At 46.4% G+C, this 26,025-nt stretch overlaps 1 protein-coding gene across 7 annotated transcripts in view; it reads left to right on the forward strand.

The window, feature by feature from the left end:
• Positions 1 to 26,025, forward strand: part of LOC106567521 (rap guanine nucleotide exchange factor 6) — a 167,687-nt gene that overhangs the window by 90,144 nt on the left and 51,518 nt on the right. The window contains exon 1 of one of the 7 annotated variants that reach the window (XM_014136867.3): positions 8,582 to 9,445. The exons of the other annotated variants lie outside the window; for them this stretch is intronic. Within the exon in view, the coding sequence (XP_013992342.1) occupies positions 9,392 to 9,445 (54 nt within the window). The 5' untranslated portion in view covers positions 8,582 to 9,391. Of the gene's footprint in view, positions 1 to 8,581; positions 9,446 to 26,025 lie in introns of those variants that run through there. 7 annotated transcript variants of the gene reach the window in all.

Raw genomic sequence — 26,025 nt, forward strand, 5'->3', positions numbered from 1 at the left:
GAAAACCTGCTGATTAGAAGATCCATTGTAGATTGCGTTTTCAACCAGTCACAGGAAATAACACTGACAAAATGTTTCATCGACACAGGAAAAAAATTATCTACACAGTCTCTCTTACACGCTCACATTTACATTTACATTTTAGTCATTTAGCAGACGCTCTTATCCAGAGCGACTTACAGTAGTGAATGCATACATTTCATACATTTCATTTCACGCATTAACATTTTATTTGTAATTTTTTTTTGTACTGGCCCCCCGTGGGAATCAAACCCACAACCCTGGCGTTGCACACACCATGCTGGCGTTGCAAACACCATGCTCTACCAACTGAGCCACAGGGAAGACATCCGCTGCCCGTTTGACCTCTAGATACTTGAGACTTTGTGTCTTGGTGTCTTTCCTCATGCTGAACAAATTTGCCTCAAGGACCCGTAAGGTCGGCCAGGATAGATTTTAAGAGGACTTGGCTAAAGCACAAACAAACTGGACCATCAAGGCTATGATGTGTATACCAGACAAAAGCGGTGTCTTTGTGTCTACGCGTGGCCCTAATTGATGAGTATCCCTATGACGTGCTGTTGATATTGACTGTCATTGATCCAGAAATATCACCCTCCTCCAGGCTAGCCCCCTGGAGACCTGGGGTGCATTACTACCATGATGCACCATGGGATTTAATATACGGATGCTGACGAATGAACGGAAGGATGACTCCGTTGCCCCACTTTATTAGGACATCAATTGCCTACTTGCCTTACTCAATAACAAACACACACACACACAATGCCTTAAAAGGACACATCACCTCACTTGGCCTTCAGAATTATGTACTAAGTGCTTTCCTAGCCAAGACACTATTACGTGGATCATAACGTTTCTACGAGACATGGTCTACCCGGTAACTGACCCATGAATGTCTCAACTTGGCCTGAATAGAATGACTAGACTACATTCATGTTGGAGAGAGATGATCACTCGTCTGCACGTCTCTGCTTTGTCTTGGCGCATGACACCCAGCTCGTAGCAGAAGCAGGTCGCTAGGCTAGTCAACGGTCTGCGGTATTTCACTTCCTGTCAGTCTGCAAGACGTCTGCTGCAGGCTGTGCCTCTCTTCCTCTTACCCTTCCTGTCCTCTAACCTCTCCGGCACCAGCACCTCCACTAGTCACTTAGCTAGCGTTAGCATCTACGTGTGTGGAAACATTCACGGCTAATGGAACGCAGCCTAGCTTTAGCGTAGCTTCAGCGCTAGTCGCTCGTTGGTTAGTGACTAATCATCAGGTCTCGGCGGATATTGTATCTCTGTGTATTTTGGTCTCACGATCATCACAGAGTCTGAGGTGTTCAGCCATTAGAGATGAGTCAGTGCGCTGCTGGCTGGGTTGCATTACATAGAGGGCTGTCTGTCTGTACCCTGATCCCAGTGCTAATTTACACGTCAGCTCCACATCTCCGCCGGGCTCTGTAGATACTGTAGGTCATGATGACATTGGGATGTGTCTCATGGCGTCGTGCTGCAAATGGCTGCTTGCTGACTTGCTGTCACAGAGACCCTTGTGCCATCTTTTAGAGGTGAGCATGATGTTCTCTGTCTTGTCCCCCTACTCTCCGTGACCTTGTCTGAGATGTGACTTGTTGTGGCACACGTCCACTTCGCTCCATCTCGCTATCTAGCGCGATCCCGTCTCGTCCTATCAAAATGCACATTTAACCCCCGAGCGGCAGGGGTCGTAGTGTGCCCCTCTGTCAGAGCCAAACGGCCCCTGGGGTGAGGGATAGAGCAGGGATGTTGGCCAGTGGTGTGGCGGTGAGGGGGCGGTGAGAGGAGGAAGGGGGAGAGGGGGTTGGGAGCAGAGGAGACCTCTGGGGGTTTTCACTTCCACGCTCCCCCCTTTACTGAGGCCTGAGGCTGCTGGGTGATTTATCATGTCTTTCCCCTCTGGAACCAGCCCCCCTCCACCCAGCCACCACCCCTCAGCCTCCCAGCACACCAGGCAAACACACACACACACACACAACACCAGCCTGTGCTGATGTACCATTATACAAACACTACAAGGCTTTTAACAACGCTGTAATTAACTGCTCTGATATTCCATAATAACAGCACAGCAGCTGTAGCAACAGCACTGTAAAACACTGTTATCAGGCCAGGCACTTTGACTACCGATATATACAAGTGAAAGCCCTGGAGATAGTGTGTCATGTGAAACCGGTGAGAAGCAGCGGGAACAAGCAGACCAGGGCGAGTGGATCTGGGACCTGAGAAGATACCGCAGGCAACGATCCAGGCCAGACCTACATCTAAATGTTAACATCATTCCTTCTGTGCTGCTTTACCGCTGCTGCCCGCCGCTGCCTCTGGAGCTAATTTTAGTGATTACATCATCGTAGCTAAGATGACAGCCTTGCTGAACCCCCCCCCCCCCCCCCCCCCCCCAGCTCCAGGGAAAGGCTCTTATTTTCATAGTACTTGGAGTGCTATGGAGCCGGACTGTTCTGCTCAAGCCAGGCAGGCACTTTACCATGGGGCTTCGGGGATCACCAGTCCAAGACATGCACCCTCACACACAGGCAACAAATTCCCTCCAGGCCTCCTCCCCTCTCTCTCCCCTCTCTTCCCCCTCTCTCTCCTATCCTTCTCTCGTTGCTCTCTCCTCTCCCTCTCACTGCCCCCTCACCTTCTCTTTTCTTCCCTCTCCTGGATGTGAAACTTTGTAAATCATTAGGTTCTCTACTTCACAGAAGTGGGCTCCAAACCGGAGACCTGTACCCAGTACAGTACACCATACCACAGCACAGTGGTCTGCTGGAGCACTTTGTGTAGGTAGTGGGGCAGGAAAGCATTGTGACGGCCAAGTACAAGATGATGGAGCCTCCATCAGCTATTCATATGGCCAAAGGGGCTTGCCTGTTTAAACCAAGGGAGTATTAGTGGTCTGGACCAATGTTCCCTCGAAGCTGCGCGTGTGTGTCCGCGCACCTCCTCTAGGACTGCCACGCAAAAGAAATGCCAAGCCGCGCACAGGTGCAAGACATTGAACTTGACTGAGTTTGCCCCTTTAGTTTGCACTGTATAGATCGATGTTTTCTCTGTGATCGAATCAACATTATATAAGCCCCTTTTTAATGCAACAAACCAACACAAATCTGACTTTGCCAGACGGAGACTGTGATTTTGTTATAGGCAGAGACGGTGTACAATGGAGTATAATTCTATTACGAGGGTAGTCCATGAGCAGTCTTTCAGTTCAGAGCCGTGCGTGTGCACATTTGTTGATATTCTTTGCTAGTTAGCGAGTTATTATCCCAGTTATAGATAAGTATAGGTCAGCAGTGGGGAGTTACTGCTTCCTGCAACGGGTAGGCTACATTTCAAGCTGTCTTTGAAAAGCCAGTCAGGTAAAAAGCGTATGTATTAATTAAAGGGGCAGTGTTGTATTTTGAGACAGTGTTGAATATGCAAATAAGCCAATATGCAGAGTGATAGCCTACATTGTGTAATTCTCTGTATGGTAATAATAAGAGATTTTATTTTGTAAAGTGGTTTCTTGCATCATTCAACACAATAAAATGGAATTGTATTGTTACAGACCAAGTAAATGAATTAATGTCAAGCCCTTCATAATGTCAAAACGGGCCTCCCAAGTGGCGCAGTGGTCTAAGGCACTGCAGTGCTTGAGGCATCACGCCAACCGTGACCGGGAGACCCATGGGGCGGCGCACAATTGTCCCAGTGTCGTCTGGGTTAGGGGGAGGGTTTGGCCGGCCGGGATGTCCTTGTCCCATCGCGCTCTAGCGACTCCAGTGGCGGGCCAGGCGCAGTGCACGCTGACACATTCGCCAGCTGTGCGGTGTTTTCTTCCGACACATTGGTGCGGCTGGCTTCCGGGTTAAGCAAGCAGTGTGTCAAGAAGCTTCGGAGGACGCACGGCTCTCGACCTTCGCCTCTCCCGAGTCCGTAGGGGAGTTGCAGCGATGAGACAAGACTGTAACTACCAATTGGATACCATAAAATTGGGGAGAAAAAGCATAATAATAATAATAATGAAGTCTCATGCAATATAGACCTGCATTGACCACCACATACAAGCTATTGTAGACTATATCATAGAAATCAAAAGCTATTTCTATGTGAAAATGTTCTGGGTTTTGCTCCATTGGTTTTGTTGGTAGGTCTACATTATGCTGAAATAACCACAATGGCCTATTGGCTACTGTCTAAAATTGTAAGGGTACAGCCTCTGTAAACGCATGCTGGAAGTTGCACCAAATTCTCACAACGTTCAAGTTTCCGCTCACAAGACCAACCATTTGCTCAGTACCCCAAATAATTTGAGGGAACGGTGGTCTGCACTCTCAAGCGTGGAATTATTTTGTATAATACGGATTCTATAAAGAGCTGTAGACCAAAGGCAATATGTTTCATTTTGCTTCTCTAAGCTCTCGAAAGGAAAAAAAATAAATTGCGTAACACCAATTATTAGAATAGCAACTTTCTGCGTTCACTGTTGCAGGAGGTATTTGGTAGGGGAAGATTAGTTGGGGAGAACCAATTGTATTCCAGATATTTTTGTTGTTGTTGCATTTAATGAAATAGGCAGTGGTCCAAAATATATGCAAGTGGCAGGTGAAGAAAGAAAAAAACGTTCTCTGTGTGGAAGTTGTAGAGCTTTTCACAGAACTCAGCATTCTGCTTTGCTGGCCTTTTTTTTTTTTAAACAGGCTGGAGGGGCTTTCGGCAGCTCACACATTCTAATTTTCCGCACACAACTGATTAGCTGTGAATGTAAGCCCGGTGCCCCACACACACACGCGGCACTTTTGTCTGTGATAGTATACCCAACATAGCTTGATGGACACACACACACACACACACACACACAGAGGCGGCCTAGCGGGTGGGGGTGTGTGTGTGTTATTGTTCAGTGTTCACTGAGCCTTGCTATGGCTCAGGGATATCGAGGGATCCCATCTCGCCACTGTCATTCTCCTGAGCACTGCAGGGACAATGAGTCCCATGGGAGAAATCCCAACATACACACACACACACAGACACACACACACACTGATGCACACACACTCTATACATTCCAATTAGAATCACAATCTTGTTGATCAGAGCAGGGATGGCCATTGTACAGTATACAGTTGAAGTCGGAAGTTTACATACTTAGGTTGGAGTCATTTAAACTCATTTTTCAACCACTCCACAAATTTCTTGTTAACAAATTATAGTTTTGGTCGGTTAGGACATCTACTTTGTGCATGACAAGTCATTTTTCCAACAATTGGTTACAGACAGATTATTTCACTTAACACAATATCACAATTCCAGTGGGTCAGAAGTTTACATATACTAAGTTGACTCTGCCTCTAAACTGCCTGGAAAATTTCTGAAAATTATGTCATGGCTTTAGAAGCTTCTGGTAGGCTAATTGACATCATTTGAGTCAATTGGAGGTGTACCTGTGGATATATTTCAAGGACTACCTTCAAACTCAGTGCCTCTTTGCTTGCCATCATGGGATAATAAAAATAAATCAGCCAAGACCTCAGGAAGAAAAATTGTACACCTCCACAAGTCTGGTTCATCCTTGGGAGCAATTTCCAAACGCCTGAAGTTACCACGTTCATCTGTACAAACAATAGTACGCAAGTATAAACACTATGGGACCACGCAGCCGTCATACCGCTCAGGAAGGAGACGCATTCTGTCTCCTAGAGATGAACCTACTTTGGTGTGAAAAGTGCAAATCAATCTCAGAACAACAGCAAAGGACCTTGTGAAGATGCTGGAGGAAACAGGTCCAAAAGTATCTATAGCCACAGTAAAACGAGTCCTATATCGACATAACCTGAAAGGCCGCTCAGCAAGGAAGAAGCCACTGCTCCAAAACTGCCATAAAAAAGCCAGACTACGGTTTGCAACTGCAGATGGGGACGAAGATTGTACTTTTTGGAGATATGTCCTCTGGTCTGATGAATCAAAATTATAACTGTTTGGCCATAATGACCATCGTTAGGTTTGGAGGAAAAAGGGGGAGGCTTGCAAGCCGAAGAACACCATCCCAACCGTGAAGCACGGGGGTGGCAGCATCATGTTGTGGGGGTGCTTTGCTGCAGGAGGGACTGGTGCACTTCAGAAAATAGATGGCATCATGAGGGAGGAACATTTAGTGGATTTATTGAAGCAACATCTCAAGATATCAGTCAGGAAGTTAATGCTTGTTCACAAATGGGTCTTCCAAATGGACATTGACCCCAAGCATACTTCCAAAATTGTGGCAAAATGGCGTAAGGACAACAAAGTCAAGGTATTGGAGTGGCCAACACAAAGCCCTGACCTCAATCCTATAGAAAATTTGTGGGCAGAACTGAAAAAGTGTGTGCGAGCAAGAAGGCCTACAAACCTGACTGTTACACCAGTTCTGTCAGGAGGAATGGGCCAAAATTCACCCAACTTATTGTGGGAAGCTTGTGGAAGGCTACCCAAAACGTTTGACCCAAGTTAAACAATTTAACGGCAATGCTACCAAATACTAATTGAGTGTATGTAAACTTCTGACCCACTGGGAATGTGATGAAAGAAATAAAAGCTGAAATAAATCATTCCCTCTGCTATTATTCTGACATTTCACATTCTTAAAATAAAGTGGATATCCTAACTGACCTAGGATTAAGTGTCAGGAATTGTGAAAAACTGAGTTGAAATTTATTTGGCTAACTGCCGACTTCAACTGTATATAGCTTCCTTCCTGGTTCTCAATACATACTCTAATGGGTGTTCACAAGCAGCGCTGTTGCAGCTGGAGACCAGTTGTTTGACTGAAGTCCCCTGATGACTGGCCTGTGGAATGATGCAATCATGTCTCCTTGGTGCTGCCTGCCTGCGTTGGCAGTTTTAGCTCATGGACATGTTGGTATCGTTCATTATCTTGCTAGGCTTAGGCCTATCTGTTCACATTACTCTCTTACACACAGGATGTACATCCTGCCTGAACTCTCTCTGCTGCCTTGCCTGCCTCAGAATCAGAGCACATTTTTCTTTTTAAGCATGAGAAAAGGCTGTGAAATGGTGTCAGTAGAGCAGTTAGTAGATGCAACTGATGACTGTGTTTGTTTGTGGGGGGGGGGGGGGGGGGTTGGAAGGATTTGCATGAACAGGCACTCCTCAAGGTTCCTCTGACTGTTTTGAGAAGGAATTCAGTGATTAGCAGAATGCCTCCCTTTGGTTTTGTGTTTTGAGTCGTGGATGGTAAAACAGGGTTTGCTGAGATGTGTTTGTGCCTCCTGTAAAAAAAAATAAAAAAAGGAGGGGAGAGCCCCCACACAATTCTGAACGAGGCTGCAGCTGGCTTTCACCGTCACACACGCTCCCGCTCGCTGTCTCCCTCCCTCCCCTCCTTCGTCTACCAACCTCTAATCAGTTACATGAAAGGTCATTTTATTCACGCTGAGGGGCTGGAGTCAGGTTAGGAGTGGGTGTGGAGGGAGAGATCCCCAAGAAAAATAGCTCTTCTCTTTACGGACCGCGCTCCCAGAAAGGCTCTATGTGCTGGCCTCCTATTGGCTGCTCTCTAAAAGAATGATGTCATCCTTTAGCAGCACGCGGTAGCGCGCGGAGCGGGGATACTGGGCTTGAGTTATTCCTCTCTTCAGAACAGTGGTGCAGGGAGAGAAGACTTTCCGACACGGACACATTTACTCGACAGCAGACTGAAGTAGAGAACCTAATGATTTACAAAGTTTCACATCCACCTCCCTCACCTTCGGCTGCATTCTGCATCTCTCCATAAGGGAGTAGTGGTTGTATAGGTTTGTTTTTTTTTGTTACAGCGAAAGGGTTTAGTACTCTTCCTTTAAGTAGTACACATTTTCGCATATCTCGCTTCGGTACCGCAGTCTCTGGCCCAGGTATAACTCAGTGTGCTTCACAGTGCAACTGGGATAATACGCCTGCGCTGCAAAATCAAAGCCTTCTACTCTATTTCAAATCCTTGTTCACAACCAGGCACATGATTTGGAGCGTTTGTGAAAGGCAGGCATTAGCATATTTCCCAAGCAGACGCGTGCTGCGTGCTGCGTGCTGCCGCCCTCTGTTCTGGGTTCAGATAACGTGCTGTGATTTATTATTTTTATTTTTTTTCTTGAGTTATTTCGCCATTTATTTAAAGGAGTGGAGGTGGCTGAATGCACAAGGCTTTATGTTGCTGCCTGATCAATAAAGATGCTCCCGCTCCTCTTCTTTCTAGTCGCCCTCTCTCAGTTCTCTCCCTCTCTCCGCTCCCGCTAGACAGCCAATCGGTCTAATGCAGTTTCCCCCTGGCACTTGCTCTCTCCTCCTCTTCCTCCTTCCATCTATCCCTCCTCCCATCCCTCTCCCTGCCCAGGTGATGTCATTCTTTTTCAGCCGGGCTCCCCTCCCCCCTCCCTCCCTCCCTCCCTCCGCCTATTAGCCGTTGGCTCTTTGCAGTGAACCGTCAAATCGATGGGAGGTTCTCCAAGGGGGGGGGGGAGCAGTGCGCTAGCCTGGGTCTGTGCACTCTGAGCTGGGGAACGGGAGCAAGCAGTCTGGCCCCTCTGGAGACGGACGCGCACGCACACACACACACACGTGCTGCCGGAGCGCTATAGACAGAGAGAGCTAGAGAGGGAGGAAGAGAGCTGCAGTGAGCCAGGCGGTGTGAGGAGGGAAATAGACACAGATGAGTGCATGCTGACTGACTGGAAGTCCTGCTAGTGGTCTCTCTCTCTCTCTGGGACTATTGACTAGTGACAGCACCGCTGGCTCAGCCCTGGAGAATTAGCTGTCTGTCAGCCATAGTTACAAACAGGTTGAAAAGATGGAAAGAGAACTACCAGGGACTTTAAATGACTTTTCCTCAACCCTTTGACTTCTCTCTAAGGATCCTCCTGTCTGCAGTTTTACAGCACGACTGAACTTGAGCAAGTTTGCAGGATCGCTGATCGTTGAGGCTATGGCCATGCAACCTGCTATGTCTTTGGGATTTAATGCATTTAGCACTCTGGAGATGTCGAATGGATAATTGTTTCTGAGTCTGAGTTTTTTAAATACATTTCTTAATTTGAATGTGGAGGGTCACTAGTGATCCTCTAAATGCCTCTCTCGCCATTGGCATTGGCTTCCCTCTTGATTGACGTGTGACAGTCACTGCCAGAACCTGAATAAACAATAGCAAACTGACAACTAACGCCCGAGGACATTTGGACAACGTTGAGGATTTGATCTCTTTCGGGGGCGATTTCCTCGCGCCCCTTTGACTCCCGCCTTATCGGCGTCTGCTTTCTTTTCCTCCTTTCCCTTTTTTTCCCCTGTCTTTCGGTGTCGAAAGGGGAAACTTTGCCTCCCTGCTCTCGCTCTGAACATGGCTTTCCTTGTCCGTTGCTATGCCAACTGCTTGCAGCCGTGGTCCTCCAAAGTAAGCGATGTCGTAATCCCTTCTGTGGCCAGCGCACTCTGCTGGGTTAGGATGCTGTGTGTGTGTGTGTGTGTGATGCTCTGCGTTTAGGTGTGAACTGTACAGCCCACATTCAACCGCTGCTTTTATCGTTTATTCATACATGCTTTGCCGTAAATTCAAATGCATTATTTAGATTACGGGCGTGTATTTCTTAATTGGATATTCAGATTTCACAATGCATTCTGCAAAAAAATTTACCGAGTGACAGGTTTGTGTGGTAGAGCCCATGTCCTATTTTGAATGGTATGAATGATGAAATGAGTCTTTACACTATGCATAATGAGGTTGAATTTGGAATGCACAGCATGAAAGGTAAATGCGAGGGAGTGTCTATGGCTCTGTCACTATGCTGGTTGGGCTGTTCTGGACTGGTTGATTGTCCTCTTACTTGACGTCTGACAACATTTTGCCCACCTGAGCTGCAGGACCGGTGGCTGTCTGTCTCTCTCCTGTGCTAAGGTGTCCATCCATCCAGCCTGAGGGCCAAGTAGGCCCCTAATCACAGGTTACTCAGGCGTCCTGACAGGCGACTGCCAGTAAAATCACAGTGTCGCCAAGGGACCAGACATCTTGGTGTTGAGACCTTCCAAGATGCTTGTCTTCATTATGAGAACTGTCTTAATGAGGGAGGAGTGTGAAGATGGTTGACACGTTAATGCCAATCTCTTGTCACTCCTGGTCTGCGTTCCAAGTTACTCCATTTTCCGTTGAACTCCTTTTGACCAAGTTATGGGTTCTGGACATTTTGTGTTGAATGGATTTGTGATCTACACATCAGCTTTTAGGCTCTGTTGTTCTTCAGAATTAGCGTAAGGTTGACTAAATGTTTCCATTGATTGAAATGAATAAATGGCTCTATAGCCTAAACCACAAGCTAATGCTCAGAAATCAATGTCTGTATAATTTATGGAAAGGGTAGATCATGTTAGGCCTTTGCTCTTTAATTTCGGTCTATGCACCACAAGTTCTGAGCGCGGTGCTGTCAAAAACATTTGACCGTAGGCGCACACCATTTGCGCGTGTGTGTGTGTGCGTGTGTGTGTGTGTCTTGGAGGGGGTTGGGAAAACGCAGAAGACAAATTTCCAACTCGTGTGGCCTAGTAAAGTATCTTATCCACTGCTTTTTTTTATAAAAGAACTTGGAATGGCTGCATTTTACTGCTAACTAAGACACATCTATGATGAGGGAGGAGTATGAGATAAGAGATCACACATCCCATCATCACGCACAAGACCTCTTCATCCACAGTGGAGTCTTGTGTATCATCCGTCTGTTTGAGATGAGAAGCAGCCTGTTTTGAAGACGTGGCTAATAAGAGTCGATGTGTGCCGCCCGTCGTTGATGAGACGAGCAGACCTGAGGAGAAAGGTTAATGAAGTTTCACTTTAAGCCCATCAGCTCGAGCACAAGACTAACTGAAGCTACAGTATGGACAGAAATAGCATGAAGGTCATGATCATTTGTGTTGTGCCCGAGCTAAGGAGGAATCCTCTTTTTGAGAAGCGAGTTTCTGACGCTCACTTCCGGTTGGCCGTCCGGGGTATTGACTCCCATCTCCTTTGATCTACTGCTATGTGGTTGGGAAATGGTTATGTTATGCCGTTCCATTTTTTCCCCTGAACATGATGGTCACTGCCAGTATTCATCTACCGGAGTCCTTCTCATCTGTGGCAGTGCTGGACAAACTCTTTTCACTTGTTAGGCTACTGTGTGAATGCTATTGCGAATGAATTAACTACTTCCAAACTGGAGCATGCAAAAACGGGACTATTGGCTGCTACACAGCTCATGAGTTGGTATTCAATATTGACATAGCAGATCATGCCTTAATGAATACTCAAACACGTTGGAATAAGATTAACAAGTGAGCGACGCAATTATAAAGTGACACTGATTCACTATGGATGGCTTCAGATGACAGAAGCCAATATCCGGCCCACTGTTTTCCCTGGCCTGAACCCCGTGAACCTCCCTGGAGCCTGTCTCCATCCCCCTGTGTCACTGTAAACTTCCTGGTCTGACTGCCTGAGGAGGCTCTAGTTTGTTTTGATGGGATCCGAGAGAGACCAGAGTCAATGGTCTCCAATCATACAATTCAGGCCTGGGCCACAGTAATGGGGACTGCTGCTGCTGTGGGGTGCTGCTCCCTTGCGTCTTTAAGCCTCCTCCTGTTTACTATAGGCCATCCCGTCTGGACGTCCCAAAATGGCAGTCTGTCCCCTATGGGCCCTTATCGGACGTGGTGCACTGTATAGGGAATAGGGTGCCATTTGGGGGCGCAGCCTTGGCGAGGGTTATTAATGGAGCCTGGAGCGCGTTAGCTTTTAGCGTCCATCCGTTGTCCCCTGTTGACGGCTCTGCTCTGGGATCAGGACAGAGGTCAGCTGGTTGATAAGGCTTGTTGCCTTGTTCTGTTCTGCTGCGTTGAGGTGTTTACTATCTACTTGGCCGCTGAATGCCTTTCCTTCCCTCAGGGGAGAGTGTTTCCCTGCTCGAGTGCAGAGTGCTTAGTCTTGCTACCTCCGCAATCAATGGGCTTGCAGAACGTTGGATTGATGCCCCTTTGAATAGTAATGGAAGCGGAGGGGAGAAATATCTGCAGTGAAATGGATCCAGGGCAGTCAGGCAGGGAGGGTGCCCAATCGACAGGCTCTCTTGGTGGGGTAACTGTCTCTCAGCCCAACCTGGTCTCAGAGCATTTTGTATTATTCTGTACGTAAATCCGAGGTACTCCAGTTAAATCAAATACAATTGTATTGGTCACATACACATGTTTAGCAGATGTTATTGCAGGTGTAGCGAAATGCATGTGCTTCTAGCTCCAACAGTGCAGTAATATCTAACAAGTAGTATCTATCTAACAATTTCACAACAATACACACAAATCTAAAGTAAAGGAATGGAATTAAGAATATAGAAATATTTGGACGAGCAGCATAGACTCAAATACAGTAGACTATAATAGAATACAGTATTTATATATGAGATGAGTAATGCAAAATATGTAAACATTAAAGTGACCAATGTTCCCATATTAAAGTGGTCAGTGATTTCAGCCTCTAAGGTGCTAGTGAGGGCTATTTAACAGTCTGATGGCCTGGAGATAGAAGCTGTTTTTCAGTCTCTCAGTCCAAGCTTCGATGCATCTGTACTGACCTCGCCTTCTGGGTGATAGCGCGGTGAACAGGCAGGGGCTCGATTGGTTGTTGTCCTTGATTGTCTTTTTGGCCTTCTGTGACATCGGGTGCTACAGGTGTCCTAGTATGATAAGTTATGTTTTGTTTGGTATGTATTAATTTGTAGATGTCCATCACCCGTTTTGTATGATATGTTAAGAATTGCAATTCATATTATATGTTCCAAATTTACAAAAATGTACAATATGTTCTGAATTTGCGGAAATATATGATATGTTACGAATTCTAGCTAGGTGGCTAGGTGGCATGGGTTAGCTAGCAGGCTAAAGTTAGCTAGGGTTAAGTTTAGGAGTTATGTTAAACGGTTAAGGTTAGGGTTAGCTAGAAGGGCTAAAGTTAGGAGAAGGGTTAGCTAACATGCTAAGTAGTTGGAAAGGAGATAAAAAGCAGTAAACCATTTCAAAGTTGTTAAAACGTTAGTTGTCCGGGTTGAGATTCGAACTTGCAACCTTTTGGGACGCCAGAAGTTCCCGTTATACGCCCACCCATCCACCCCGACCCACCATCCTACTTTCATTTTTTTTTGCCTTAAGTAACTGGTCTTATGCAACCATACCAAATGTAACACATACTAATTTGAGTGTTCCGGATTTACATTTACTAGGTTACGTCTAATCTATGAGACCGGGCTCTGGCTCTCACTGGATGTGGACCTTCTCATCCGATCATATTCTATTATTATCAGGACGGATGAAGTCCGATGTGAAGCATTAGATCATATCCAAGGTATTATATAAGAGTATTCTAGGTAGGTTTAGATGAGGGGGAAAGTATTGGAAATCAAAATGTGAAAAATCTATATACATCTTTGCCGCTGTGATGTATTGGCCTTGGAAGATTGTTAAATACTTGTTTGGTACAATTAATCATTTTCAATAACATGGCAGTTCATTGTGAAGCCGCAATGTGCAAAAGATAGGCCTAATTCACAAATACTTGATTACTGTACATTGATTGACCCTTCTACTTACTTGTGTCTAGAGGAATACGCATTGTACTTGTACTTGCTGCTGTACCCCGTTCAAAGGCACTTCAATTTTTTGTCTTGCCAATTCACCCTCTGAATGGAACACTTACACACTCCATGTCTCAATTGTCTCGAGGCTTAAAAAATATTATTTCACCTGTCTCCTCCCCTTCATCTACACTGATTGAAGTGGATTTAACAGGTGACATCAATAAGGGATCATAGCTTTCACCTGGATTCACCTTGTCAGTCTGTCACGGAAAGGTGTTCCTGATGTTCTGTACACTGTGTACATTTTCTCTCACAACCCAAACAGACGTACGCCTTTTCACAAAGGATTCAAAGTAAAGGGCCTTTTCAGGCTCACAACACACACAGCAGAGAGACATAGGGTGTGTCAAAAATAACACCCTATTCCCTATAGTGGACTACTTTTGTAGCCTTGCAAAGCCACCTGATCCCGCGTGCTTACAATGAATGTTGCTGATGTCTGTGGAGCAACGTTCAGTGTAAGCTCGCTGGATCAGGCAGCTTTGCGAGGCTATGAAATTTGACCAGTGTGCAAAGGGAACACTTCCATAGAAAGTTGTTGTTGTGAATGGTAATTTACGAGGGATGGGCCGGAGGCTTAATGCATGGTCATAATTATGGCGAAACCCTGCCCTTTTATTTCTTCAATTTCATTTCTTAACAGTCAAATTTTAAACCTAACCTTAATACTCACCGCTAACCTTATGCCTAATTCTAATTTTAAATTAAGACCGAATAGCAAATATTTGTTTTCATGAATATTTTATGCTCATTTTAGAATCATTTTTGGGCTGTGGAACTTATTGAAAAGCCTAATGCATGGCGTATCGATCCTTATCGCCTTCCTGTCCAGATGACACCCTAGACCTCCCTGGACACAGAAAGCTGTCTACCAGCCCAGACCAGAGCATCTCTCCGTCTGCTGTTGTCAGTAGAATATTAAGATGTTTCAAGTAACAACAACAACAAAAACTAGCCTGAATTGTCCTTTTTTATTATTTTGATGCATTATAATACATCGTATTATTCGAATTATGCCTCTCGTTCATCCATTCATGCACTCTACTAATTAGATGACGAGGCATTTGGCTACCTTTAAATGACAAGTTAACTTGTTTTGAACCAGGTCTCGTTCTCTTTTTATGTAAGTAGTATGTTATACTATGATACTTGAAACATGGAAATGAATCTCTCGAGTCCAACAAAAGTGACTATTAATGTAGCAGATAACGTTCGGAATGACACAAATTTCATGTGTACAGAAGATCGTATATGGGTGTTTTTGGAGCCTTTGTTCCTGTGTATCTGTGGTCCCCGTGTGGTCCCCGAGCACTGAGAAACTCTTGGTGGTGGGGTAAGTTTCTCAAAACCAAAGTAAAACCACCAAAAAAGTATCTGGACACGTCTATAACATTCCCCAAAAATATGAGATTTGGTCCCCCCTAAAAAAGTTGTAGAGCGTCGTAGTTGTGCTGTTGCAGAAACCGTGTGCCTATTTTGACTTTGTAAGCTACTCTCGCCTTGCATAATCTTGTGAGAACCATGCATGAACGCATCCTCCTTACCATTACGATGCGTAAGATTTTGATAATGCACTACTCTGCAATATTGAAGCGATATATCATTTGAAAGCGTTATACTTACAGCTCTACTTTTACGGTTTATTTTTTGTTGTACAAGTGGAAGAGATTTGGTATCATGATGAAAAACACTGTCTAGCTCTCGGGCCTGTGTAATTGCTGTCCAATAAATGTGATGATGAGCGTTGTTGAGCACTCAGATCTAGGTCTGCGTCCCAAATGGCTTCCTTTATCCTATATAGTCCACTACTTTTGACCAGACTCATATGGGCCCTGGTCAAAAGTAGTCCCCTAAATTGGGAATAGGGTGCCATTTTGGATGCGTCCCTGGCCCCCCTCTTTATTGGTATGCCCACTGTGCTGCTAGTGCTGCCATTATAGGACCAAATGGCCTCAGACTACTAGTGTAGTCTCAAAGACATGCTAACTGCAGATGATCCCATTACTTAGCCATCCCCCTGACACACATACACACACACAGTGAACCCTCCACAGTCCCACAGCTCTGTCAACCATGTGCCCCCTCCCCACCAGACCCAGGAGCTGATGATATTTCAGCCAGGGTAGCTTCACCCATTCCAGCTGTTTCCATTATCTTAGTGCTATTGATTTCTTTCCGCCACTGGGTAGGCCTATACATAGCAGGCCCTTCTCTCTCTGGATCATTTTCAAGGGCGTTTATAAATACAAAAATGCGAGCGCTTTGTGCCTGTCCTTCCAGGCAGATTGAGTTTAGGCCTGTCTTTGTCCGCTTGCTCCTACAGGGGTTCACATACAGTACTAATTGACTGTGATCCTTGGGCCTGTATGAGCCTGTATACCCAACCGCCGCTTACAGCCCGGTGTCAGTTCGTCCAATAACACCCAGTTAAACCCCCACAAGCATTTCGCTACACTCGCATTCACATCTGCTAACCATGTGTATGTGACAAATCAAATTTGATTTGATTTGGAAGTAAAGTAGGATTTCTTCCCTCTGAGGAAGGATGTTTGTGAAGTGTGTTTGTGTGGACTGTATCGCTATCCACACGATCCACTCTGTTAGTTAGGACTCCACACTAAGCTGTCAGACAGGACTCCCTCTGCTGCAGTGTTTTCCACCATCTGGAGGGCTGAGAGGACTGTACCAACTGTGGAGAACAGGGTCCAGCTCCAGCAACAACACGAGAACAGAAGGGTGTGGCTGGTCCCCCTTGTTTTAGTCCGGTGGTCCCTCCCTGGGCCTGTTGTTGTTATTATGATTGTGCCTGGCAGGGGGTGGAGTAGGGTACGAGGGCAGGAAGCATCTGTGAGGAGAGGGGGTTAGGAGGGGGCTCTGGAGTGACCTCTCGCTGGGTTTGGCTGGGCGGCCGGACGGATTGGGCTGTGTTAAAATACCGTGTTTAGCCTCCTGTGTCCTTCATACAGGTAGCACTGGCCATGGCCTTCTTTCCTGAGAGGCCCAGACTCCCTCCTTCCTGTTTCTCTCTTTCTCTCACACACACACACACACGCACACACACACACACACACACACACACACACACACACACACACACACGGAGGCGGTCTGGAGTCCGTGGTCTATCGCTCTTGTTCTCTCTCAATTTCAATTTCAATTTAAGGGCTTTATTATCATGGGAAACATATGTTTACATTGACAAATGAAGTCAAATGGATAATAAACAAAAGTGAAATCAAAAATTTACCGGAAACACTACACTCTCAAAAGGAATAGAGACATTTCAAATGTCATATTACGGCTAAGTACTCTGTTTTGACGATGTACAAATAGTTAAAGTACAAAAGGGAAAATAAATGAACATAAATGTGGGTTGTATTTACAAGGGTGTTTGTTCTTCACTGGTCGCCCTTTTTTTGTGGCAACAGGTCACACATCTTGCTGCTCTCTCTCATATCCTCCCTCTCTCACATCCTCTCTCTCTCTCACATCCTCCCTCACATCTTCTCTCTCTCGCTCCCTCCCCCTCTCTCCCTTCCAGTGCTGTTTGAATGTGGGACACAGGCCAGGGCGAGAGGAGGTTTGCGATCGGTCTCAGCCATGCCACATCATGAATATTCATGTTGGAGACAGACACATCAAACCTCCCTGGCAGGGAACTGGACCCATCCCTTTGAGACAGAGCACAGCCTCACCCCCACACTGATGTAAATGAACCAGGAGATTTTAATATGTAACCATTCCTGAAGAGGGATGATACAGGAACACTTCGCTTTAGAGTTTTGACCTCATGTAATTTTCTCACTGACTAGCAGAAGAGGGTAAATGAAATGAGTGATTACGCAATGCCTTTAAACCTACACACACACACAACCTGGTAATCCATTGTGTAGTGTAATTCCAGCTGGGTGATTAAACATGGATGGCCCTTACACTATTAGTCACTGTTGTCACACCTGAGACAGAGACAGCTTCTGACTCTGTGTCTGCCTGTTAGTCAGTCCTGGCTGCCACTCTGACTGACTCCAGGCTCTACCTTGGGCAAAAGTCAAAGCCCTTAGCTAGCGGGGCCAGAATCAGCACCAGGCCGCCACTTAACATCCTGGCTATCACAATACTGGCAGTGCCCGCTCCAAAGTGAAGCCAACCCTTTCCTCCTCTGAATCTGTTCTGTTACAACACAGGAAGAGGGTGATTCAGCTCCCTGGAATCTCTTTAGGACCAGGAACATCATCCCTAGGATAGGATAATGACAATATTTTGGTGTTAATATTTCCTGTTTTGGGGCCAGGCGGACTGTGACACTCGTGCTAGGCTAGACGCTAGGCAAGGAGCAGCCTCTCGAGATGAGAGTTAAATGCGATATTATGATGACCAGGCTGTGATATGAAATGTGACACTACTTTGATTGTCATGCTTATGCTGCTGGCTCTGATTTTGTGCGCTGGCGTAAAACCAAAGGGGCACAGAGAGTAACTACCCACCCCTTTGATTCAGTCCTCATTACTCAGGGGGTGAGGGAGAGAGATGAATGAGAGATGTGAGGGTTTTCTCCTGACAGCTTTTCCTACTCTCCTCTCGTCTCCCCGTGTGGCACGGCCCCTGCTCTCTCCCTCGCCCAGCCCCGCCCGCCTTTCTTCGCACGCGTCAACTCCAATTCCAAGTTCAATTCATTACACCTCCCTCTCACCCGCAATCTCTTCTCCGCCAAAGCCCCGTGTGTTCACTTCAGAGGGAGCGGGGGAGGAGGAAAGGGGGTTCTTAAAAGAGAATACCACCACCCCCCCTTCTCCCTCCCCCTCTTGCCCCCTCTCTCTCTCTCTCTCTCTCTCTCTCTCTTACTCCCTCTACTGTATCTTAATGTAGACTTTAGTTCGCTCTGTAGCTCTGTTGTGTGAGAGTGCAGCAGGTGTTTTGGGAGCGGGGGGAAAAGGTCAGGGTGTTAGGAAGCGGAGGGTCGGGATGCTCTCAGGGCAGGCTGGTTCACAGAGAGTTTAACGTGTGAGACGTCATACCGGTCCGCTGTACCTCTCTAACACCATTGAGCCAACCGAAGCGGTCTGTAGCCGCAGGGCTAATTTCCGACTGTGTGCGCGCGCGCTCGCTCTTTGGAGTGAGTGAGTGAGTGAGTGAGTGAGTGAGTGAGTGAGTGAGTGAGTGAGTGAGTGTGTGTGTGTGTGTGCGCGCCTTCTCTGCGTGTGTGCAAGGCACTGCTCACACCTGACTTCTGACTACTCTTATTTAGCATTTAGCTCCGATGCCGTGAGTGGAAGAGGGCGATCTCTAAATAAAGATGGAATGAATCTATTTTTTATTGAACCTTTATTTAACTAGGCAAGTCAGTTAAGAGCACAATCTTATTTACAATGACGGCCAAACCCGGGACGACGCTGGGCCAATTGTGCCCCGCCCTATGGGACTCTCAATCACAGCCGGATGTGACGCAGCCTGGATTGGAACCAGGCACTGTAGTGACGCCTCTTGCACTGAGGTGCAGTGTCTTAGACCGCTGCGCCAATCAGGAGCAGAATGGACCGACATCAAAGGAGAACTACAGAGTGTGCCTTGTACTGTTTTCTCCACTTATGTTGGCTTTATAACAGTTGTGTAACATGTTGAAATACTGGAGATTGTTCTCTTTCTCAGTATGTTTGCATGGTTTGGAATTGAGATTATGACATTAACAATGACACTGTTTGCCAAGTGGTTGGCACATGCTGGACTCTGGTTTTTGGGTTCATGGGTACTGGCGTGCCATTGAAGTTCGCGTCGTGTCCCTTTCTAACATTGTGGTGGTGTCATTATTCAGACATACTGTTCAGACGCTCCAATTCCGAGAGAATGACAACTTCTACCGGCAATTTTATGTAAATGGGGCCTCTGGCCAATCCATTTCTACAACCATTTCTTTGTTTTAGTGTGTACTCATTTCTGTCCTCCAGTAGAACTCAGCAGTCAATGGTCCATAATAAGCTGCTAATTAGCATGACTCGCCGCCACCCAAATAGAATGCATAATGACTCTTGTGGTGCTGGGCCCAGTGTTTGAGATTCAGCTCAGCGTTTAGTCTGCACCTCCCGTCCTCTGCTACGTTGCAGCTCTACCTCCAGTGCGTCCGTCTATTGTGCCATTAAAGTTAGCCTAATGAGGGGGTGGCAGCCAGGAGTGACGCTCATTTTATTTCTGTTAGCGTAATTGCTTTAGCTGTTTGGGTCTCGTGGAAGGGATGGAAAGCTGACAGGCTAGTGGAGCAATCGGCTGTATATCAATAACCTGATCTTTCACTCTGAGTGCTCCACCCTGGAACGCTCCGCCCTGCAACGTTCCGCCCTGCAACGCTCCGCCCTGCAACGCTCCGCCCTGCAACGCTCCGCCCTGGAACGCTCCGCCCTGCTGCTCGGCCCTAAAACTGGCAAGCCTGTTACCTACAACCTGTTACCTGTTAGACACACATCACGTGTGTGTCTGTCTGATGGCTGCCCTCTCCTCGCTGACTAGCAGACACCTCTAGAGATCCACTCTATTCTAACACACCTGATTTGAGTTGGGGGGGATTTAAGCTAAACGGGCACGACTGCATGATAAACGGGCACAACTGCATGTGCCAACTATTTGGCAAACATAGGCACACACACACACACCATATGTGAATTAATTGCCCCCCATTTATCTTCAGAGTTTGTACTGTTAGGTGACCTAAACTGGGATATGCTTAACACCCCGGCCGTCCTACAATCTAAGCTAGGTGCCCTCAATCTCACCCAAATTATCATGGAACCTACCAGGTACAACCCCAAATCCGTAAACACGGGCACCCTCATAGATATCATCCTGTCCAACCTACCCTCTAAATACACCTCTGCTGTCTTCAACCAGGATCTCAGCGATCACTGCCTCATTGCCTACGTCCGTAATGGGTCTGCGGTCAAACGACCACCCCTCATCACTGTCAAACGCTCCCTAAAACACTTCAGCGAGCAGGCCTTTCTAATCGACCTGGCCCGTTGTATCCTGGAAGGATATTGACCTCATTCCGTCAGTAGAGGATGCCTGGTTATTCTTTAAAAGTGCTTTCCTCACCATCTTAAATAAGCATGCCCCATTCAAAAAAAAATTTGAACCAGGAACAGATATAGCCCTTGGTTCACTCCAGATCTGACTGCCCTTGACCAGCACAAAAACATCCTGTGGCGTACTGCATTAGCATCGAATAGCCCCTGCGATATGCAACTTTTCAGGGAAGTTAGGAACCAATATACACAGGCAGTTAGGAAAGCAAAAGCTAGCTTTTTCAAACAGAAATTTGCATCCTGTAGCACAAACTCCAAAAAGTTATTGGACACTGTAAAGTCAATGGAGAATAAGAGCACCTCCTCCCAGGTGCCCACTGCACTGAGGCTAGGAAACACTGTCACCACCGATAAATCCACAATAATTGAGAATTTAAATAAGCATTTTTCCACCTGGCTTCAATAAGCTTTCCACCTGGCTAACCCTACACCGGTCAACAGCTCTGCACCCCCCACAGCAACTTGCCAAGTCTCCCCCATTTCTCCTTCACCCATATCCAGATAGCTGATGTTCTGAAAGAGCAGCAAAATCTGGACCCCTACATATCAGCTAGGCTTGAAAATCTGGACCCTCGCTAAAATTATCCGCCACAATTGTTGCAACCCCGTATTATTAGCCTGTTCAACCTCTCGTATCGTCTGAGATCCCCAAAGATTGGAAAGCTGCCGTGGTCATCCCTCTCTTCATAGGGGGAGACACTCTAGACCCAAACTGCTACAGACCTATATCTATCCTACCCTGCCTTTCTAAGGTCTTCGAAAGCCAAGTTAACAAACAGATCACGGACCATTTTGAATCCCATCGTACTTTCTCCGCTATGCAATCTGGTTTCCGAGCTGGTCATGGGTGCACCTCAGCCACGCTCAAGGTCCTAAATGATATCATAACCGACATCGATAAAAGACAATACTGTGTAGCCGTATTCATCGACCTGGCCAAGGCTTTTTTTTACTCTGTCAATCACCACATTCTTACCGGCAGACTCAACAGCCTTGGTTTCCCAAATGACTACCTCGCCTGGTTCGCCAACTTCTCAGACAGAGTTCAGCGTGTCAAATCGGATGTGGCCTGTTATCCGGACCTCTGGCAGTCTCTATGGGGGTGCCACAAGGTTCAATTCTCGGGCCGACTCTCCTCTGTATACATCAATGATGTTGCTCTTGCTGCGGGTGATTCTCTGATCCACCTCTACGCAGACGACACCATTCTGTATACTTCTGGCCCTTCTTTGGACACTGTGTTAACTAACCTCCAGACGAGCTTCAATGCCATACAACTCTCCTTCCGTGGCCTCCAACTGCTCTTAAATGCAAGTAAAACTAAATGCATGCTATTCAACTGATTGCTGCCCGCACCTACCCGCCCGTCTAGCATCACTACTCTGGACGGTTCCGACTTAGGTATTTGTAGTTGTCCACATATTCTAAGTGTCTGGTTAGACTGTAAACTCTCCTTCCAGACTCACATTAAGAGTCTCCAATCCAAAATTAAATCTAGAATCGGCTTACTATTTCGCAACAAAGCATCTTTCACTCATGCTGCCAAACATACCCTCGTAAAACTGACTATCCTGCCGATCCTTGACTTTGGCAATGTCATTTACAAAATAGTCTCAACACTCTACTCAGCAAATTGGATGCAGTCTATCACAGTGCCATCCGTTTTGTCACCAAAGCCCCATATACTACCCACCACTGCGACCTTTATGCTCTCATTGGCTGGCCCTCGCTTCATATTCAACGCCAAACCCACTGGCTCCAGGTCATCTTTAAGTCTTTACTAGGTAAAGCCCCGCCTTATCTCAGTTCACTGGTCACCATAGCAGCACCCACCCGTAGCACGCGCTCCAGCATGTATTTTTCACTGGTCATCCCCAAAGCCAATTCCTTTTTGGTCGCCTTTCCTTCCTGTTCTCTGCTGCCAATGACTGGAACGAATTGCAAAAATCACTGAAGCTGGAGACTCATATCTCCCACACTAACTTTATGCATCAGCTGTCAGAGGAGCTTACAGATCATTGCACCTGTACATAGCCGATCTGTAAATAGCCCACCCATCTACTACATCCCCATATATATATATATTATATAGAAATATTATATATATATATATATTATTTCTCCTTTGCACCCCAGTATCTCTACTTGCACATTCATCTTCTGCACATCTATCAGTGTTTAATTGCTAAATTGTAATTATTTCGCCACTATGGCCTATTTATTGCCTTACCTCCCTAATCTTACCTTATTTGCGCACACTGAATATAGACTTTTCTATTGTGTTTTTGACTGTACGTTTGTTTAACTCTGTGTTGTTGTTTGTGTCGCACTGCTTTGCTTTATCTTGGCCAGGTCGCAGTTGTAAATGAGAACTTGTTCTCAACTGGCCTACCTGGTTAAATAAAAGTGAAATAAATAAAATAAAAACACACACACACATGGATTTAGTACTGTAGATATGTGGTTGTGGTGGAGTAGGGGCCTGAGGGCACTCAGTGTGTTGTGAAATTTGTGAATGTATTGTAATGTTTTTAAATTGTATAAACTGCCTTAATTTTGCTGGACCCCAAGAAGAGGGGCATTTATTATGGGGATCCATAATAGCTATGGCTGAGACGAAGTGGCTTTGGGACAGTTTGTTGGAATCTTAAACCAGTACTTCTTCAGTGTTTCCCCTAGATTCTTTTAGCAAGGGTCTTGGAATGGGGGTGGGGGATGTCACTGGGCATTCTGTGTTCTTATGCTTAAACATTATAACAAATTCAATTGAGTCCCCTGGGCATGTGCCATGTGTTCCCGGTTGGTAATCCAGCCATTCCAAAAGTACTCCTAAATTCATTGTTTTATTTCATTGGTTTCATCGCATTAACTTTTTTTTGGGCGATTTCTAGTTTTCAAAGATATTATTTATATGTAGGTCAATAATATTTTCTACAAACTTTCTCTGGTTTTAGTCATTTAAGTGTATACTTTAAGTGCGCTGCTGCGAAATGAATACAGCGTCAACACTGGTTACCTCTTGTCTTGATACATAGGAAATGGAGATCAGATCAGTTGTAACCGGTATTCTCAGTCTCTACATCTAAAATGGATCCATCTCATCTCTTCTCCCCCCCACCCCCCCCCCCCCCCCCACCCTCTGCGGCAGCTCAAAGTCAGCCCAGGGTTAACGTGCCCGCCCTGCCGCCATGTGGGAGGAGGAAGGGACAGTCCAATCCTCCGGGTGACAAATGTTTGTCTGGGAGTGTAATTGACGCTAGGGGGAGGGGACCGGAGTGAATCATTTAGACATGATGATGATGGCTCCTGTGACTTCATCAGAAGTCCTACCTCCTCAACCCCGAGCACAGCCAACCCTCCAGGCCAACGTGTCTCTGTCTCCGTGGACTGCTTTGCTCTGTGATGAAAGGAAGACAGCCTCTCCCTTTGGCTTATTTCTCTCAGCCTATATCTTTCATTTTGGGGTGGGAGGATTTTTCTCCTATCAAACAGAATATGACGTTTTGAACCCCCCCGGATGAAAGCTGGGAAAAGAAATGGCGCGGATCCATGCTTGTTGAATGTGCTACGCGCCCAGCAGTCTCTGTAACTAGGCTAACGCTAGCCCTCCCTCGCTGTGGTGAGCTGGAGCAGTGAGGTAGTTAGTTCGTAGTTGGGAAGCTCCACTATGTTTTAATGACGGAGCCCCTGCTGGGATCCTGTAGCAGTGCCTTAACTCCCCTGCCTCTGATGGAGCGGCCTATTCTGGACCCGTTCGCCTGTCTGTGTGAACCAGAGCCATTACTAGCATCACACCCAAACGGCTTCTCACTGCTTCATACCATCCCTGCGTCCCAAATGGCTCCCTATTCCCGTTTATAGTGCCTAACAGGGACCTGTTCCGAAAGTAGTGCGCCATAAAGGGAATTGGGGTGCCATTTGGGACGTAGGCGAGGTCTCACGGGAACAATGCGACTGCAGGTTCAACCCCGCGACAGTTAATTACTGTAGCCAGTCTGCGGAGATGAAATGAGTTCAGTATAATAGTCGTATTTTCAAGAAAAGGTTAGAACACAAGTGAATAAATGACAAATTCTCTGTTGTGACTCTTCAGACTATGTTTGGATGTTTGGAGATGAGCGTTAAAGGATCGCTCCTGGCTCGACTCGCGTCCCCTTGTTGACGTGATGAATTCATACAGCAGAAGGAGGCAATCATTTATTTTTAATCACCCCACACGGCCGTCATTAATTCATGAGCAGAATGGGAGGAGAGCCCCTCCCCAGCCGGTGGTATGTGGGAGGGGACTGGAGTGCGATTTAAGTTGCTGCTGGTGTGAAATGTAAATTAGCTCTACGGAGCTGCAGCTATTAGCGAGGTCTTCCCTTTTCATTGGCTCGTTTGTCCCCCTGGCGCCCTCATTAGCCAATCCCACCCTCCCGCTGCCTCTCATATGTCATTAGACTACATCCACAGGATAAAAGACTCTGGCTGCCGTGCCCCGTGACATCAACACCCGCTCTGGTGTCACCACTAATGTTCCTGATTGTAGATAATTGCAGCATTGTTATTGCTGTGGTTTGATGGTGTGAGTTTTAACCTGAGTGGTTGGAGCATAGAGATCCTATACGGTCCATATGTACTTTCATGGGTTGGAGGCCATGGAGGATGGATGCATACATTAGTTTTGTCCTCTGGGAATCGGATAGATTTGTTTAATGGATGCAGGGGGGAGATTGGTCCATTGTGTGAAACCTGACCCCATCATAAAGGAATCAATATTGACCCACCTGGCTGTGGAATAAACAGAATGGACCGCCCCTCTAGCGCTGGTAGAAACGCTGAGAAAGAGTCCGTTCTAACCGGGCCTCTGTTTGGCTGGCAACACTTTTCATAGTTAGGCTGCTCTGACAGCCACGTCTGGACCCCTTCACCCCACTAGCCTGTCTCTTTACATAGGACTGAGGTGGGAGAGCCCAGCCCATCCAGGAGACCGATTTGTCTGTCTGGTCAATGACTATTTGTCTAACCTTCTGGTCAGTGTATGATTTCTGCAGCTCCAACTAGGAGTTATTGAGTCGAGTGTCATTCTCATGAAAACTGGCTCTCCTCTCTCCTTCTACAGGCTGTGTTTTCTCTCAAGTGTGTGTCAGAGAGGTTTGCTGGTTCATGGTTGGAGGATGGGCTCTCCCCGGTAGGGCTACCACAATTATTGTGTAATCGTATAACCGACAATAACAAAACATATTTTTGCGGCATAACCATCTAAATAC

The sequence above is a fragment of the Salmo salar genome, chromosome 13, assembly GCF_965601325.2.
Source record: "Salmo salar chromosome 13, fSalSal1, whole genome shotgun sequence".
Taxonomy (NCBI): Eukaryota; Metazoa; Chordata; class Actinopteri; order Salmoniformes; family Salmonidae; genus Salmo; species Salmo salar.